The sequence below is a fragment of the Tupaia chinensis genome, unplaced genomic scaffold (genome assembly GCF_000334495.1).
Source record: "Tupaia chinensis unplaced genomic scaffold, TupChi_1.0 Scaffold143963_1, whole genome shotgun sequence".
NCBI lineage: Eukaryota > Metazoa > Chordata > Mammalia > Scandentia > Tupaiidae > Tupaia > Tupaia belangeri.
In genome coordinates this window covers 104,442-125,428 of record NW_006203814.1, presented here as the reverse complement: position 1 = coordinate 125,428, position 20,987 = coordinate 104,442, and the positions used below count along the sequence as shown (strand labels likewise).

Here is a 20,987-nt window from a genome sequence, read left to right as displayed (position 1 = left end):
CTACATAAGTACGAAGTTTCCTTTTGGAGTGATTAAAACAGTTATAAACAAGATATAGGTAGTGGTTGCACAATACTGTAAATGTACTAAATGCCACTGAATTATACACTTAAAATAGTTATCTTCATGTTATATGGATTGCACCTCCATTTTTTAAAAAATAGTACTCTATAACTGGTGTTATGTTTAAAGACCTTAAATAAATACCAACAGATAGATACAAAGACAATTGTAGCACAAAAGCCGGATGGGCTGTTACATACAGGTGTTACAGCAAGAGGCAAAGAATACATAGAATCATTCTCATAGAAGTAAAATAAACCATACATAATCATAGATTAAATATATGACGGTTTACAGAAACATACAAATTGTAATGTGAATGACAACTTTTTTTTTCTGAGAGGTTTTTGCTATAGGGCACATGTTCTCGCCAGACAGAAAGAGAGACAGAAAGCGAGAAATCACCCCCAGGGGGGATGGCCATGCCACAATCCCTTCTCCTCCATTCTCCTCTCGGGATCTTGGGTACGCACACACATGCGCCTGGTGTGAGCTTAAGCTGCCGGGTCCAGGGCTCGAACCGCGGTCGACTACGTGGGAGTCCAGCGACATAGCCTTTATGCTAACTGCTGGTCACGTGAATGAAAACTTAAGTTATATTTTTCCCTTAAAATGGTGAAAAGAATATATTAAAATATATTATAATTCTCTAGACATAAATTTTTTTCTCCATTGAAATTCCTGGGTATGAAAAATTCGGTTGTAAAAATCAGAATGACTCCAAACTCTTGTCCTTTAACTTAATAAGCTTAAAATAACAAAATACTGTGACTTCATTCGAAGCAGTCTAAATTTTCTTCCCTCTGTGCCCCTGACTACAGTGCATTATGTATTCCCCAGATGCAGTACGAAGCCATAGCTTTCGGCTAAGTTACTGAATCTTTCTTTTCCTTTCTAATATAACTTCTGCACTAAGAGTTAAGAAGATGACTTTTACCAGTGTTATGACTTTGGATATTTTACTAAACTTCTTTACCATTTGTGTCCACATGTAAAATGGGGATAAAAGTAATACCCGCCACACAGCTCATGTGACAGTGATATAAGATAATGAATATGAGCACAGTGCCTAGAATACAGAAAATACTGTCATCCAATCCATCTGCATTATCCTATCCTACAAAAATGTCATTCATCTGTTTAGTGAGCACCAAACTTACACCTGCCTGACTGATTGTGTAGCCGCAGAGGCCAAATCAATTCGTTGTTCCCCAAATGTCTCTATCCTGAGCGCGCATCACGGTCACTTGGGAAACTTTTAAAAAGAACCATTGCCCAAGATTAACCCTATGCTCTCAAGCCAGACATTGATTTCATTGTTTCTGAGAAACGATTAAATGAAATTGTACTATCAAATTCTGCTCAAAAAGAAAATTAAGAGAAAGGCCAAATATTCTTTAAAAAGTAGGAGAAATAAGCAGTAAGATAGAGGACAATGGAGGAAAGTAGTTTAGTCTGCAAAAAATGTGATGACTATCCCTAGCATATGTAATACTCTTTTTATGTGCTTCAAATTTTAAGGCATATATTACACATAGATTTCATTTGATCTTCATAGCAAGTCAGCGAGATTCTATAATCTTCCTTTCACATATAAGGAAAATGAAGCACTGCGGGGTTAAGTTAATTAGCCAAGGTCAAAATGTAAACAGTGACAGAGTTGGGATTTTATACCAACATTGACTAAGTTTAAACCCATTCTTTTAAACTACACTACAACTCAGGTGTCCCCCTGCCACCAAGAAAAAAAGAAAAACAAACAAAAAACCTTACCTGAGGCATATACTTTTATCCTTTAATTATTTCATGCTTTCTTTTTTTTTTTTTTTTTTAGAGGTTTTTGCTATAGGGCACCTGCGCTCACCAGAAAGACAGAGAGAGACAGAGAGATAGAAAGCGAGAAATCACCCCCTCAGGGGTGATGGCCACGCCACAATCCATTCTCCTCCTCCATTCTCCTCTCGGAATCTTGGGCACGCACGCACACGTGCCTGGCGTGAGTTTAAGCCACCAGGTCCCGGGCTTGAACCGCAGAAGGCTACATGGGTGTTCAGCGACATAGCCATTACGCTAACTGCTGGTCCCATACCCTTTAATTATTTATTTCTGACATGAACTCTAACTTATTAAACAAACTGAGCAGTGATTTTTTTTGAAGAGTGAGATTATAATTTTTACTTATTGACATTTTATATATTTCCTATAATAAATATGTGCTGATTTTGAAATTAGAAAAAAATCATCATTTTAAACCAAGTGTGTCTATATATTACCTTCCAGAATACTGAAACTGACCGGGAAAATATTTCTTTAGTGATGTATGTTCTCTACAAGAGGCACTTCTTTCTTTACTTTTGCTTAGAAAAAATACACTAAAGCAAAACAAAAAGCACTTACCTGTACATTGCCCTCCATTGGTTGGATCTCCATAGTACCCTGGCATACAGTCTTGACACTGTTTTCCTGTGGTGAGATTTTTACACTGTTCACACACATTATTATTGATGCAAGTGCTGTGTCCATTACACTGGCAAGCTAAAGAAAACAGTAAAAAGTATTAAAAATGTCTGCATAATAATGTCAAGTATAATGGCTATCATGACAAAGAAACAATTTTGAAAATGCAAATTATAACAAAATCTGAAAGGCATTTCCCAAGTTTTCTTAATGTGTAAAAACATGTGGCTCAAAGTTTTAATACTAGAAATTGCACACAATAAAATGTGTTGAAAGTATGTCTTATGCTATCTAAAATGCAGGGGTTAATGATAAAATGAAACACGGAAGTTTTAGCTAAGGAGAAAATAATTTTTAACATATTTTCTAAAGAGTCACGTGAATGTTATTTCTATTTGTATAAACATGACGCTGAATAATATAGTTTTGACAAGAGGATATTAAAATGTATCTTAATATTAGTTATATACAGTAAAAAATATAGAAAATTGTGTGGCAATAGAGCTTTATTACAATAAATTGGTAAAATGAGCAAAAACAGCATTTTTAAATTAATTTGTATTAATGTATATTTTCTTTGGACAAGAAGAGTTTCAAGGCTTAACTCAAATTCCATTTGAATTAGAACTAAACAGACTCAGACTTAAAGCACTGGTCCTTTTTATATATTCTTAAATGAAACTACTTTTAATATGTCTTGATATTACAGCAAAATCCAAGAATTTCAGAATACATATCAAGTTCATATATAAAAGTCCATGTTCTTAGTGTCTCTTTGGAACATAAAACTTAGTACAGTAACTGCTTACCCAAACATTACCATCATTTTCACTGTAGTAATCACTTTCACCACTAAAACTAATATAGCAATTAGCATGTAACTGAGCTCTCTCATACTCTTATCTACAGAAACTAATGTTCAGATACTACCAGTTATTTGTAGCTGGCACCTAGTCGAATTAGTTAGCATACAAATTGTATCTGGTTTTTGTTTTTGTTTTTGTATTGTTTTAGAGATTTTTGCTATCAGGCACATGCGCTTGGAAAGACAGAAAAATGAAAGGAAGAAATCATCCCCTGGAGGGAGGCCACACCTCAGTCCCTTCTCCTTCACTCTCCTCTCAGGATTTTGGGCACGCGCACACACTCACTGTGAGTTTTAAGCCCCCAGGTCTGGGACTCAAACCGCACTAGACTACATGGGAGACCAGTAACGTAACCATTATACTATCTGCTGGGCCCCAAATTATATCTGTTTTTAAAAATTATAAATTCCACCCCATGGCCCGAAAGAATACCAAATGGTACACAAGAATTATACCATTTAATCCTCAGAACAATGCTATTTTTAGTGCCATTTCTAAGAAAAGGAGGCCTGAGGTAAGCTTCCTTTTACCTTTTATCATTACATAATAATGATATTTCACTCCAAAAGCCAGACAGTAAATGTCACATAAAACTGCCTCTTTGGTGGAAAGTTGAAAGTGAAAGAGATTTCCTAAGGGACTAGAAAATCATCAAATTAATTAAGATCGATGAATGAAGAAATATATATGCAGGGAACCAGCAGTTTGCGTAATGGCTTATGTCGCTGGACTCTCACGTAGTCGACCACAGTTCGCCTCCTAGACCCGGTGGCTTAAAACTCACGCCGGGAGCATGTGCGTGCCTGCCCAAGATCCCGAGAGGAGAATGGAGGAGAAGGGATTGCGGCATGACCATCCACCCTGGGGGGTGATTTCTCGCTTTCTGTCTACACACACACACACACACACAACTTTATTGTAACATAGAATTAAAATGACATGGAGTCATGAAAAATATTAAATAACCATCGTCCTCTTTATGAAATAAGAAATTTTATTATAATATAGTTTTCAAACGTTATAGTACATTATGAGACAATTAGGAAAAAATTAACAAGAAAAATGTTCATGATAAATTATATAAAACAAGATACAAATATTGTATTTAGAATCATCACAGTTTTGTTTTAAAATATATAAGTATGCCTAGGATGATTTTTTTACTCTATTAAGATTTTTCCACATCATCAATTTTCTTTCTTTATTTTTCTGTCAGATTTTGACAGAAGGGGTGCATGCACTTGCCAGAGAGACAGAGACAGAGAGTGAGCGAGAAGGAAAGTGAGACAGCACCCACCCCATATGGGGATTGGTCATGCTGCAATCTGTTCTCTTCCATCTCTCTCCCCTGTTGGGATTTTTGGGCACACATGGACATACATCCAGAGTGCTTTTCAAGCCACCGGGACTGGGACTCAGGACAGTCAGGCATGTGGGATCCGGTCACCTCGACCACCACAGCACAGGCCGGCACCTCATTGATTTCTTACAACATAGTCATGTTACTTTCATAATTAGAAACAATTACGTTATTAAAAACTTTTTTAACATTATACTTAACAGGTTATTATTTCAGAGGAAATTTACATAATACCACTAATTCTCTCAGGTAAAACCAAAATCTATTGAGTGTCCACCATACGTACATTATTACCTGAAGATTCCAAATAAGAAATGAGATACTAGAACTACTTTATGAAGTTTCTGGCCATGTGGAGGACTAATCAGAAAAAGAAATGTTTTTAACTTCAAAAGAAGATGATTAAATTCAGTACTTTTGTCTATATCCTCCCCACAGATTACCACTGATATAATAAGAAAATTTGCCAGCAACAATAGTAATTGGGGTATGGTAACAGCTAAACATACAAAAACTATTAGGTCATCAGAAAAATCATGATGCATTTTTCTACATTTTTCTATGCAAAAATGCATCATGACTTTCTCGACAACCATGTAGAAAGCTATAACCTACAACACCTCTCAAAATTAAAAAAGGACTCCTGGCATAACGTCACTCAAACCTCCCTCCTCAGTGAGAGGAACTCTGAAGACAAGGACGGGTTATGGGACAGCTGAGAAGTACCTCACTGGTATACCTCCCCACAGCCACGGGACAGTGTGATATAGGCAAGTGCAATGCAGGGGATATACCAAGCAGAAAGCTAATGTAATTTAGACCTAGCTACAGGAAGATTCACAAGCAAATCAAGGCCAGTCATCGTCATAGTATACCACGGACAATGGTACCTACGGCAGAGAAAACATGCTACAGAAGGTGAGACCCCAGCATAATGGCTGTTTCAAACACAAACAAGAAAAGGATACTCTACTAAACCTACATTTATATTTTATTCCCCCACTGCTATCAGAGTACAGGGTCAATGAATAATTAAATATTAGCTTGCATCTAACAGATCTTCCAGTATAGGTTAACTTTCACTTGATAGGTTCTCATATCAACCTAGCTGTGGAACATGAATAAAACTAAGAGAAGCCATCCATTTTATTCTGTCTAAATTATAAAACAAGCCCAGATGGGCCCTCATTTACAAACACAGAAACAAACAAAAAAATAAAAATAAGACATAATGGCAAATTCAACACTTGATATGCAAATAATGTACACAGTTTTGAAGAACATGTGCTCTGTAAAACAGATGCACGACATTTCAAAATATCTTCTCTACATTCTTAATAAATATCAAAAATATACACACACAGAAATTGAAGGCAGAAATTTATTCAAAATGTTTTTAATACACAGCCTACCTTAAAGGAAAAGAAAATTATCAGATGTTAGAAATGAAGCAGAAATTCAAAATAAGAATAAAACAAAGTTTGAGCCAGTGGCAAGATTTTACTACACACAGGAGAAACACGCAAATCAGAAGGCAGAGTTTCAAAATTCAGCAAGGCCAGGAGATGATAATCACTGGCAAGCTATCCTGCACCATGTTCATAAAGGGAAGCCATCAATTGTAGTACTGTCTATGAAAAAATACTAAAACACATCACAAGCCCCCAAATCAGAAAAGAACCTTATGTCCACTGGGGTATGTGTACGAAAGATAAAAGGCACTTGTGAGCACTTAAATCCTATGCCAGGCATATATGTTGGGTTGAAATTCACATTATCCATATGCTGGAGAAATCTCGACATCAAATGTTAATACAAAACCTGTTTGGAAAAGATCTTGCAAAAGCAGATGTATGTAAAACATTCCTCAATACACTTCCACAACTCAGGTTATATGAATAAGACCACAGAACAAGGACTGAAGAAATATTTTTTTCTGTAAAGAACTAGACAGGGGAACAGCAGATCAGCATAATCATTAAAGTCACTGGACTCCTACGTAGTCAACCATGGTTTGAGATCTGGAAGAGATGGCTTAACATTCATGCTGGATTCATGTGTGCCCAAAATCCCAACAGGAGACTAGAGGAGAAGGGAGTGAGATGTGGCCATCCATCCAGTGAGTGATCTCTCACATTCTGTCTCTCTAGCAAGCGCACACACCCTATAGCAAAAATCTCTCTAAAAAAATAAATAAGTAAGAACTTACTTTTGGATTGGCTCCATGGCACAGCAGTCATGTGGTGCTCAAGAGAAACTGGATCCTACGTGGTGAGTGTGGTTTGAGTCCCTGTCCTAGGATTCACACAAGTATCCAACACTCAACAGGCAAGAGAACTGGAGGAAGGGGACTGCAGCATGATCAGACCCTGAGGAGGCTCATCACGCTCTCTTTCTCCCTTTTTCTTTCTCCTTCTCTCGCTCTCTGAATGGACCATGGAAATTGCTGATCTCTACCTCTCTCTGACACGCTCTCGTTTTCGCTCTCACATAGATGCCTATGCACAATATCATGAAGTTAAAAAAGAAAACGCCAGTATCGTTAGAAACAATGATCGTCAGTAGTCAACGGGATATATATTAGAAACACTCAGAGAAAAACTGCCAACTGGGAATCCTCTGTCTTGTTTAAATGTACATATTTGTGAACATAATAGAGTTGAGAGAATGCACGGCTTACCGGCCTGCCTTACAAGAAATCGTAAAGGAAGTGCACTGGGAAAAGCGAGTAACACCAAATAGTACTTCAACTCCATAAATAAATAGAAAGAGCACTAGTAATGGTAAGTATGCAATAATGAAACACAGTAAAGATGTATATTTCTTTGTTTTTCTGTTACCTGATCTTGTTTTAAATAGTATTCATAAAATATATAATAATATTCTTTAGCCTGTAACACATTAAAAGTAATATGGCAATAACAACACAAAGGAGGTAGGTAAAAACAAAACAAACAAACAAAAAAAACTGTTGGGCTAAGGATATGAATCAAATGGAAACCTGGATCCACAGGAACAACTTAAAATTGTAGGTGATAAATACAAAGATTAATATAACAAAACTATAAGCACATACATGTCCTCTTCTCTCAGATTTCAAAATATATAAAATATATTAATTGATAATTTTAATAATGTATTGTTTGGTCTAGAACAAATGTAGATGTAACATAGCAAAAAGAAAAGAAAATAAATAGACCTATGTGAGTAATTTTATTACCTCTCACTGGAATTAAGTTAGTATAAATCTAAAATATATTTTATAATTTAAGACGGATATAGTAAACCTTGGAGCAACCAATAAAAACATATTTACTTAGTATAAAAATAAATAAATAGAGGAACAAAAAGTCATGAGACATACAGAGAAAAAATAAAATGATATGCATAATCTATCAATAACATTGCATGGAAATTAAACAATATAATCAAAATGCAGATACTATCAAAGCAGATTAGAAAAAAAAACAAAGATACAACTACACACTATCTATAGAAGATATGTTTTAGATGCAAAGATTCAAATAAATTAAAAGAGAAAAAAAGAATATATTATTCAAATAGCAACTATTAAAAAACTGGAGTGGTTGTACAAGTATTAGATAAGCTTTTTAAAGAAAACTTTCCCAGAGATAAACGATGACATTTTTATAAAAACAAAAAGGACAATCATAATGGATATAAAAATTATAAACATGTGTGCATCTATTAATAACAAGCAAGCCTCAAAATACATGAAGCAAAGACAAACAGATATAAAAGGAGAATTCAGAATTATTGATAACAATAACATGAAAACTTTAATAACTTATTTCCAATGCTGAATAGAAGAACTTGACCAAAAAATCAGCAAGAGAAAAAGACTTGGTCAACATTAGAAAATCACTTAAACCAAATATAAATTTTAAAAATCCACACAATAGTAGAATACACATATACACACACACAAAAATATCATTTTTTTTTATTTTAAATTTGCTAGAGAGTACGTGCACTCACCAGAGAAAGACAGAAAGCAAGAGTCAGAGAAGGTGATAAAGCACCACCCACAGGGCTTTTAAAGCCACCAAGTCTAAGAATGGAATTGCACAGTTAGCCATGAAGGATCTAGTTGCCTTAATCACTGTGCCACCATCTGGCCCCAAAAATGATCTCTCTTGCCATGACTACTCAACATGATCATGAAGTTCTGGCCTAACCAATTAGGTGAGAAAATAAATGAAATGCACCCAGAAAAAATAGAGTTATAATACTAACTCTCTTTGCAGATGACATGATCTTTTATATAAAAACTAAGCAACCCACAAAGAAAAATCATTTCAACAGTGCTGTAGCAAAGTCAATTATAGAGAAATCAGTTGTTCTATATTGCTGTACGCTTGCAATGAATAAACAAAAAGTGAATTTAAGGAAAGTAGGTGAAGCAGGACTGCCAAATAGGAGCCTATAGTGATGATACCCCCGCAGAAACATCAATTTGAGCAACTATCCATGCACAAAATTACCTCCAGAAGAGTTAAGAAAACATAAACTTTGAGTTTGTGAAACCCATTTGGAAAGCAAAGCAGAGTAAAAGAGCTGCTGGACAATGGTAAGATGATGGATTCTCTAAGAATGTGACTCCCTTCTCTATAAGTCATTATGATACTAATATCCCTGAACTTCATTTCTAAAAAAAAAAGGGTGGAAGAAGAGCCCCAACAGTAGAAATCTGACCTTCCCACCACCCTAGGTTTTATGAAGGACACTCACTTTTACACAGGTCCTTGGGAAGCTCCACAAGAACCAGACAAGATGAACCATCTGAGGCTACCTAAGAGCAAAGGAAGGGGTAGGCTAGCAGCAGCCAGGACAGGAAACCTTAAAAGTGTCTCTCCATTCCTGTCGGAGGAGATGCTATTCCAGAAAGGCAGTTCAGGGTGGTGACTTTGCAAGAAAGGAGACTAGATTGAATGGCCATCATCCCCACACAGCCTGGGTGCCCACCAAGGATCACCTATGGGCTCATCCAGGTATGACATTGAATCACCCACACCCAGACTCACATTTAACCTGTGTTTAGTGCTAAAATGGAATACAGTGGCCAGCCCACTCAGGTTTTTCTAAACAAACTTAATGAAATAATCACAAACAATCCCAGCCTGTGAGATTGAAATACTTAATTTGTCAATATGTAGACAGAAACACACATCTAAAAGCAATGAGAATAGCCCTGGCAAGATGGACTCCACAAATGGACAAAATGACAGCAACTGGTTGTAAAGACATAGAGATGAACAATCTGAAAGACAAAAAAATTTTAAAGAAACTATATTAGAAAACTCAGGGACTATCAAGAAAACACAAAGAAGCAATCAAAATATTTATCAGAGGGGCCAGTAGGTCACATGGAAGTTAAGCCAGCTAGATCCCACATGGTTGGCTATGCAGTTGGAGTCCTTGACCCAGTGACTTGAGAAACACACCAGGCACATGTACATGCATGCCCAAAGTCCCATGAAGAGAACGGAAAAGGAATGCAAACTTGGCCACCATCCCTGAGAGGTGATTTCTCATTCTTCCCACCCCTCTCTTTCTGGTGAGTATACATGCGCTATAAAAAAATTAGAAAAAAAAAGAAAAGAAAAGAAAACTGTAAGAGAAATTCAGCAGAGAGATTGAAATGATGAGAAAAAAAGAAACATTCTGGAACTGAAAAGTACAATTAAAACTGAAAAATGCATTAGAAGGTATCAATAGTAAAATTGATCAAGTAGAAGAAAGAATCATCAAACTCTATGACAGGTTATTCAAAATGCACATTTAGAGAAGAACTAGTGGGTTAAAAAAATAAAAATAATAAACAAGAGCACATATAAACAAAGGGAATGGGCTAAAGAACAGTGTGCCACAGTAGAGAATGCTACTGACAACTTAATATATATATACTTCCCCAAAACCCTGTAGAGCAAATTTTGAATGTATACAACATAAAGGAATGTTAAAGGATGAAGATGGTATGTTTATATCCTTGATTTGATTATTATAAACTGTATACATGCTTTTAAAAAAGAACATACAGTACCCCACAAAGATCAAGATTATTAAAAATCAGAAAGTACCATAATATAAATAAATAAATAAATAAATATGAAAAAATAAGGAAAGAAAAAAATTAAAAGGAATTTTGAGACACCACCAAAAGAACAAATACACATATCATTCATATTAAAGTAGAATCTGAGAACAGCAAAAGGATAAAGAACTTATTCAAATAAACAATAACAGAAAACTTCCAAGCTAAGAAAAAGAGACAAATGTTCAGATACAGGAAGATCAAAGATCACCAATCAAGTTCAATCTAAATAACATAATTCCAACACATTATAATCAAATTCCCAAAGATAAAGAATTGATTCAAAAAGCAGCAAGAGAAAAGAAGCAAATACCACATATGGAAATCCCTGTTCAGCTCATGGTAGACATCTCAGCAAAATCTTGCAGAGCAGGACGAAGTGAGATAGCATAAGTAAATCAGAAAATAAAAAAATTAAAAAAAAAATTTTTTTTAAAAAAAAGGGCCAGCCGATGGCAGGGAGGTTAAGGTGGCTGAATTCGCCACAGATCCCACATGTCTAACTTTGTGGTTTGAGTCCTGGACCTACTGACTTAAAAATCATGCCAAGTGCATGAATGCCCAAACTTTGAGAGAAGGTAGGAGAAGGGATTATAGCATGGCCATCCCTCCTGAGGAGTTGACTTCTCACTTTCCCTGTCTCTGTTGCCTCTCACTGGTGAGTGCATACACTCAATAGTAAAAACAAAAAAACAAAAAAACAAAAAAAGGAAAAAACTTTCAACAAGAAATACTATACTAGAAATACCATACCCAGCAAAGCTATCCTTCAGAAATGGAGAGAAAAGATATTCCCAGACAAACAGAAACTAAAGAAATGCATTGCATCCAGACCTGTCTTACAAGAAATACTAAAGAGAGTTCTCCAACAACAACAACAACAAAAAACCCTTAAAGTATAACACAAAAATCTCTGAAGATATACAGCATACAAGTATCTGGGAAAATTCAGAATCCCTAACACAGAAAACATACAAAGTGGACCATTCATATCCTTAGTAGGAAGAGGAAAAAACAAAACAAAAATAGCAACAAATACAACGATTTGTTAAGAGTACCAATATAAACAGAGATAAGGAATGATACTAAAAATTGTAAATACAGAGTAATTGAACTATGGTTATATTTTCTTTTACTTTTTTTGCAATCAAAATTATTACCTGTGCAAAATAACCTGTTTCAACTATGAATTCTTCTATGTCTCATGGTAATCACAAAGCAGAAAAATTTAACAAATACACTAAAAATAAAAAGCAAAAAAATCATAGTATGTGACTAGAGAAAAAACACATAACCTGAAAAATGACAATAAGAAAGAAAGAATGAAATAAAGGATCTATAAAACCAGTGGAAAATAAGTAATAATATGGCAGTACCAGGTACTTGCCAATAATTACTGAGAATGTACATGGACTAAATTCTCCAACTAAAAGACATCAAGTCAAAGCTGGCAGCTTGCTTGGTGGTTAAGGCTGCTAGACTCCCATGTAGCTGACCACAGTTCCAGTCTTGGACCTGGTGGCTCACTTTCTCACTTTCCCTCTCTCTCTCTTTCTATCTCTCTCTGGTCAAATTAAAATAATGATACTAATGAAGTTAAATAAAATTATTATTAAAAAAAAAAAAGACATCAAGTAGATCTGAATCCCTTTCCCAGCCAGGTACCTGGGTCAGAGCTGGTTGAGCCCTAGTCACAGCCTTAGACTTCCAAGCTCACCACCCAGTTTCAGAGCTAGAATGGTAGGTGGTTTATTTCCTTACTTTTGCTAAATCTTTACTCTTCTTCCTCCATATAGGCCAGGAGAATTGCAGGCCTCTTTAGTAAACATCTCTATCTAAAGCCAATTTCCCAATTTTTCTTTTCTTTTCCTTTTTTCACCTCACATTCTCATTTTGCTCCTCAGCCTCCACCCCCAGAGGGACTAGATTTATAGTAGCCAAACATCTAAATATTGTGAGGTTTAGAGAAATTCTCACCCCCAACTGAACCACCAGCAAAAAGGGAGAAACTCCACTTCATAAATCTGAATGCAAAATTCTTCCCAGAGGTACCACATAGCAAGCCACAGCAGAAGAGAGATATTGGTACAGAAGTAATTCACAGTAAACAAAGAACATGAGCTATGTGCTCACAGCTGCAGCAAGAGCTTCTCAAGAGTTGGCCAAAACTGAATACATCACCAAATGACTAAAAAAATCAGAGAAGAGGCTTGAGTATGAGAAAACCAGGAAATATGTCTCCAACAAGGGGACAGAGTAACTCATCTATGGCTATGAAAAAAAAAAAAAAAACAGAAGACTTTACCAAAATGTCAGAAAAGTAATTCAGGGGACCAGCAGTTAGTGTAATGGCTATGTTGCTGGACTCCCATGTAGTCGACCGTGATTCGAGTCCCGGACCCGGTGGCTTAAACTCACGCAGGGCACGTATGCGCGCGTGCCCAAGATCCTGAGAGGAGAAGGGATTGCGAGGTGGCCATCCCGCCTGGGGGGGGTGACTTCTCACTTTCTGTCTTTCTGTCTCTCTCTGGCTTTCTGGCAAGTGCATGCTACCTATAGCAAAAATCTCTCCAAAAAAAAAAAGAAAGAAAAGTAATTCAGAATATTCATGGTGACAGAACTCTATGAGATTCAAGAGAAAACAGAATGAACTCCAGGAGATAAGGAAGTCCTTTCGTGACTTGTAAGAGGAAACAGACTACATAAAAAAGAATCAAACAGAAATTCTAGAGATGAAGACTTGTAATGCAGATCAAAACCTCCCTTGAAAGTATTAAGAGCAGATTGGATGATGCAGAAGATAGAATCTCTGATATGGATGACAAAACATTTAACTTAGATAAAACCACCAAAAAGAATAAAAAAGATCATGTTTTTTAAAAAATTAGGACAATATACAGAAAATACTACACAGCATTAAAGGCCCAAATATCCAAATAACAGGTGTTCCAGAAGGTAAAGAATCTGAAAGGGCATAGATGATCTATTCCATGAAATACATGCATAAAACATTCGAAATCTAGAGATATTCAGATGTTCAGACCCAAGAAATATAAAGGACCCCAGATAAAACCAAAAGAAGATCCTATCCATGGCATATCATAGCAAGAACAGTAAAAATCACAAAGACAAGATTGTAAAAATGGTAAGAGAGAAACTTTAAAAGAAGAGCTAACCTGGCTTGCTTCACTCAGCAGTAAATCTTCCATATTTATCTACTTTCTATGAAGGAGAGGCATTGTATGTCCCCACTTAATATATACCTAGTGTCCGCACTCTATGACTGAAAGTGATTGACTAAAGGATATAGAAATACAAAAATGGATGTAAATATAGATTTAGTGTGTGTGAAAGAGTAGGGTTTGAGAAAGAACAATGAGAAGGAAAAATGGGAAGGAAAAGCATTAATGGGACAAAGAGATGTGCCAATTTCTGTTAATGGACTAGGGAGAAATGTTCACATGTTAAAATATTCACATTGTAAGCTAAATAATAGGTGGATTGATTCTATGTTGTGTACTACTTTGGTCTGCATTTGTTACTGTGCTAATTAATCACATTAAAAACAAAAACAAAAACAAAAAAATTAAAAAGAAGAGCTAACCCCCATTCTACTCAAACTATTTCTAAAGATCCAAAGGAAGGAATCCTCCTAAATTCATTTTATTAAGCCTCCATCACCCTCATCCCCAAAATAGACAGGAACATAACAAAAAAGGAAAACTACATACCAGTATCTCTGACGAATATGGATGCAAAAATTCTCAGCAAGATACTAGCAAACTGTATCCAACAACATATAAAAAAGATTACACAGCACAGCTAGGTAGGCTCTATTCCTGGGATGCAAGTGTGGTTCAACACATGAAAAACCATAAATGTGATACACCAGAGCAGAAAAAAATATAAAAATCATATGAGCATATCAATTGATACAGAAAAAGCATTTGATATAATACAACATCCCTTCATTATTAAGACTCTCAGGAAAATTGCATAGAGGTGACATATTTGAACACAATAAAAGCCATATATGTAAAACCCATAGCTAACATTTTCTACTGAATAGGGGAAAGCTGAAAGTTGTTCCAGTAAATATTGGAACAAGACAAGGCTGCTCATTTTCTCCACTCCTTTTCAATATTGTACTAGGAGGCCTAGCCAATGCGATCAGAAAAGAGAATAAAATAAAAGGCATTCAAATAGGAAAAGAGGATAACATGATTATATACATAGAAAATAAAAGAATACACACACACACACACACACACACAAATCCAAACTTCTGGAATAATATTCGAATACAGTAAAGTACCAGGACACAAAATCGACATAGAAAAATCTCTATCATACCTATACACAAACAATGAACAGAATGGGGTAGAACTAAAGAAAGAAATCCCATTTACAAGAACCAGAACAAGTATAAGATAAGATACCTAGGAATAAACCTAACCAAAGAAGTCGAAGACCTCTGCAAGGAAAACTATAAAAATCTAAAAAAAGAAAGTGAAAATTACACAAAAAAAGTTTAAAGACATCTCATGTTCCTGGATTGAAAGAATTAATGTAATCAAAATGTCAATCCTACCCAAATTAACCTACATATTTAATGCAATCCCAATTATTCTTCACAGATTTAGAGAAAAACAATCATAGAATTCATCTGGAATCATAAGACATCCTATTGCCAAAGCACTTTTGTGCAAGAAAAGTGGAGGAGGCATCTCCCTGACCCCAAAATGTATTACAAAGTTGTGATAATCAAAACAGCATGGTACTGGCACAAAACAAACATGAAGGCCAATGGAACAGCATAGAGAACAAAAATAAACTTGAAAATGTACAGTTAACTGATTTTTGAGAAAGGGGAGGCAGTTAATTGAGTGGGGAAAATAAAATATTTTTAGCAAATGGTGCTGAGAAAGCTGGGTATCCACTTGCAGAAAAATAAAACTGGACCCCTATATCTCAAGATTAACAAAAATAAACACAAAACGGAATAAAGATCTAAGTCTAAGACCTCAAACTATAAAAATCACTAGTGGAAAACTCTTAGCCACATAGGAGTAGGCAAAGACTTCTTGAACAAAACCCCCCAAAGCACAGGCAATAAACTCAAAAATAGAGAAGTGGGATTATATTAGATTAAAAAGCTTCTGAACAGAAAAAATAATAATAATTAGAGTGAACCAGCAATCTTCAGAATAAGAGAATATATTTGAAAACTATGCCTCAGATAAGGAACTGACAACCAGGAAATATAGAGAACTCAAACATCTTACACCACAAAAACAAACAAACAAACAAACAAACTAATCAACCCAATAAAAGATGGGCAAATAAGCTGAACAGACAACTCTCTAAGGAAGATACACAAATGGCCAAAAAGTATATGAAAAAATGTTCAATATCTCTTATCATAAAAGAGATGCAAATTAAAACAACAATGAGATACCAACTAACCTCCATCAGAATGGTTAAGATTAAAAAAATAATGATAAGTGCTGGCTAGGCTGTAGTGAAAAGGGAACTCTATACTATTGGTGGGAATGTAAATTAATATAACTATGGAGAACAATATGGAGGTCCCTCAAAGACCTACAAATACAACTACCATATGATCCAGCAGCTTCACTCCCGAGTATCTACCCAAAAGATAGGAAAACAATCAGATAGAAAAATACGCATACGTCCATGTTTATTGCAGCATTATTCACAATTGCTAAGACATGGAACCAATGCAAATGTCCACAAACAGATGGAGAAATTGAAAAAGTGTGGAGTACACTATAGAATACTACTCAGCCAGGGGCCAGCAGTTGGCGTGGTGGTTAAGGGCTGTGGACTCCCACATGGCCGACCATGGTCTGAGTACTGGACCTGGTGGCTTGCTTTCTCACCTCCCCGCTCTCTCTCATTCTCACTCTGTTCCTATCTGGTCAAATTAAAAACAAAGTTAAAATAATTATTAAAAATAAAAAAACTACAGGGACCAGCAGTTGGCATCATGGCTATGTCGCTGGACTCCCACGTAGTCGACCGTTGTTCAAGTCCCGGACCCAGTGGCTTAAACTCACGCCAGGCGCGTGTGCATGCGTGCCCAAGATCCCGAGAGGAGAATGGAAAATAAAATAAAATAAAATAAAATAAAATAAAATAAAATAAATAAAAATAAAAAAACTACTACTACTCGGCAATAAAAAACAAACAAACAAACAACAACAACAACAAAAAACGACAATGAGACTCTGGCATTTGATAGAATGTGAACAAATATGGAAGATTTACTGCTAAACAAAGCAAGCCAGATGTGAAAGAAAGGCATTGTGTGTCCCCACTCAATATATACCAGATATCTACACTCTATGGCAGAAACTGAAAGACTGGAAAGTTAAAAGCATGAAGAGCAATCGTGATACTGGAGACAGTGCAGGAGGAACATGGGAAATGGGGAAGTGTGAGGAGGGAATCAAAGGGAAGAAGAAAGAAGCAAAACATTTAAAGGATCCAAAGGAAAGAACTCCATTAATTAAAATGTATATCATAATATTTATGACTGAACCAATATACAGTGTATTCATGATGGGAAAATTCATTTGGTATCCTTTAATGATACATAATGACTGAATGTAAATAAATAAATAATTTAAAAATCGATACACAAAAATCCATGGCATTTTTATATGCCAGCAATGAACAAACTGAGGCAGGATTGAAGAAAGCAATCCCATTATCAACAATCACAAAAATAAATAAATAAAATACCTAGAAATAAATCTAACCAAACAGGTGAAAGACCTCAATAAGAAAAATTAGGATAAACTGAAAAAAGAAACTGAATATGATACGAGAAACATGAAAAAACATCCCTTTTTATTGATTGGTAGAATCAATATAACTGAAAAATCAATTCTACCCAAATTAGTCCAGAAATGTAATGTGATTCTGCTTAAATTAACACTGACATTCTTCGCAGAAATAGTAAAAATAACTTTTTTCTCTGGAATTTGCCTGTAAACATAAAAGTATTGCCAAGGCAAAAACACATAAAGTAGGAGTTATCTCACTATCAGACCTCCAAATATATTATAAAGCTGATAATCAAAACAGCATATTGGTACAAAAACAGACACATAAACCAATGCAATAAAATAGAGAATCCAGAAATAAATCCCAAAACATACAGCCAACTGATTTTGACAAAGGATATAAAGTAATTTAATGGAGAAAGAAAGGAAGACATAGAAATGGCTAAAAAGCACATGAACCAAACTCAACATTTCTTATCATAAGGGACATGCAAATAAAAAACAAAACAAACAAAAGAAAGAACAATAAATGCTAGTGAGGCTGTGGTAAAAAGAGAATGCTTCTGTACTACTGGTGAGAATGTAAATTAGTACAACCACTGGAGAATAAAATATAGAGGTTCCTCAAATATATTTTTTTTGGGGGGGGAGAGGTTTTTGCTATAGGGCGCCTGTGCTCGCCAGGAAGACGGAGAGAGACAGAGAAACAGAAAGCAAGAAATCATCCCTTCCCCCCACCAGGGAAGATGGTCACACCACAATCCTTTATCCTCCATTTTCCTCAGGGTATATCTTGGGCACTCACACACACACACACATGCACACATGCCTGACATATGTTTAAGCCACTGGCTCCGGGACTCAAACCGCGGTCAACTACAAGGGAGTCCAGCAACATAGCCATCAGCCATCACGCCAACTGCTGGTCCTGGTTCCTCAAATATTTTACAAACAGAACTACTATATGACCTGGTCATAACACTCTTTGGTATTCAAAAGACAGAAAAACAGTAAAAAATACATTTGTTCATCCAAGTGTACTGCAGCATTCTCTACAACTGCTAAGACAGAATCAATTTAAGTGCCCAGCAACTAATGTGGTGCATATAAACTACAGAATACTATCAAGCTAAAAAGAATAGTGAGACTGTCATTTGATACAAAGTGGACAAACACAGAAAAATAATGCTAAAATAAACTAGGCCAGATTATGAGACACTGTTCTTTCCCGCTCAATATATCTAATGTCTGGAAAAGATATCTTCAAGGCTACTGAGAACTAGTGATTTCAGGAGAGCAGGAGAAATGAAGATTTTTCCACTGATAAAGCCCCCAAACTCCCAGGGGAGTCAGCAGACTTTCAAGCCTCCTGTCTCTGTCTCTGCTCTGTCTCTTTGTCTCTCTCTACCTCTGTCTCTGTCTCTGTCTTCTCTTTTTTTTGTAATTTTTCCTTTTTAAAAATTTTTAAGGCAAAGCAGTCTTTTGGTTTTAGCCCATCCTTTCCCTTTATCTTGTTAATAACCCCCTCTCCCTCTCCCAACCCAGAAGAGGCAAGGGAGCAGACTGCAGAAGACATCTTCATGCTACGGAGAACTAGTGGTTTCACTTGCACACCATACAGTTTTCTAATTTTTGCTTTTTTTAAAAAAAATTATTTTTCTAGTTTCTTTTTTATACTTTTTTTGTCCACTTTTTCTGTTTCTTGGTTGTTTTTGTTGCTGTTGTTTCTCTCTCTCTGTTTCCTTTTCTGCACACTCCTCAATGCTCATACTGAGCTTAAAGTTTGGGAAGAAACACACTTTCCATCAGATGACTAGAAATCACTGCAAGACCATAAGAAATATGGGAAAGTTGAGAAAATACATCTTCTCCAAAGGAAAAGAATAACTCCTCTTCATCCACACACAGTTCAATGGAAATCATGGAAATGTCTGATAAAGAATTTAGAACATTCATAATGGCGAAGCTAACAGAGATGGAAGAAAAGAGAGACAATGAACTGCAGAAGAGAATGGAAAAAGGAGCTGACGAGTTCCAGGAGGTGAGGAAATTCTTGCAAGATCTGAAAAAGGAATTACACACTTCACAAAAGAACCAAGTGGAACTGTTAGAGATGAAGACTATAATACAGGAAGTCAAAATATCTCTTGAAAGTAATAAAAGCAGACTAGATCATACAGAAAATAGAATCTCAAGACATAGAAAATTGCTGGCCTAGAAAAAAATCTACCATGAAGACTGAGAAAATTGCCCAAAAATTTGAGAATAATATACGAGAAATACTAGATAACCATCAAACATCCAAACATTCGGATAATTGGCATCCCAGAAGGTGAAGAGACCCATAAGGGCATTGATAATCTATTCCATGAAATCCTGCAAGAAAACTTTCCAAACCTAGAGAGGCACTCAAAGATCCATTCCCAAGAAATACAAAGGACCCCAAATGGAATCAACCCAAGAAGATCTTTTCCAAGACACATTTTAGCCAGACTGACCAAAACCACAGACAAAGACGAGATACTAAGACTGACAACAGTAAAACGGCAAGTTACCTACGAAGGATATCCCATCAGACTAACAGCAGACCTCTCATCGGAAACAATGCGAGCAAGGCAAGAATGGGAAAATATATTTAAAATGTTAAGGGAAAAGCAATTGCAACTGAGAATACTGTATCCAGCAAGATTTTCCTTCATATGGGAAGAAAAGAGAAGAACATTCTCAGATTATCAAAACCTGAAAGAATTTACCAGCACCAGACCAGATCTCCAAGAAGTTCTCAAGGGAGTGCTATGTCAGGAAAATTAAATGTAGTCACACAGAAATAAAAGCTCAAAAACTAAGAAAATGGCCAACTTAATTGTAGGAACAAGTCTGGAGTTGAATAGTATGTCCCAGAATTCAATCGGGAAGATCGAATCACAACACAAGATAGATTAAGTACATGAGTCTGAACTGTGACTTTTGATTAAAATATTGCTGCTTTTCTTCTAGGCTTTGTTGTCTGGTTTTAAGAGTTTTTGTCCTATCTTGAGCTGTCAATAGGTTCATGTACCCACTATTTGAACAGAATACTAACTTGTTTCCAGGCTTTAAGATTTAAGCAAATTTCCTTACCAATTCATAACTGCTTTTCTTGAAATTACCAGCTGAACTTGCTATTGGAAGTAATTAGATTATTTAAGAAATTGTGGGATCAATAAAAAATGAGGGGAAAGAAAAGGATTAAAACTGTAGACACCAGAGATAGTGTGAGAAGAGGTTGGGAAAGTGCAGAGGGTCATACATAAGGGTAAATATACACACACACA

General features: G+C 35.8%; 1 protein-coding gene across 1 annotated transcript in view; it reads right to left on the bottom strand.

Moving 5' to 3' along the window:
- Window positions 1-20,987, bottom strand: part of LOC102488238 (attractin-like protein 1) — a gene marked incomplete at its 5' end in the record, with an annotated part of 503,763 nt that overhangs the window by 382,798 nt on the left and 99,978 nt on the right. Inside the window, 1 exon segment of the mRNA XM_006165552.2 lies at window positions 2,461-2,598. Coding sequence (XP_006165614.2) covers window positions 2,461-2,598 — 138 coding nt within the window.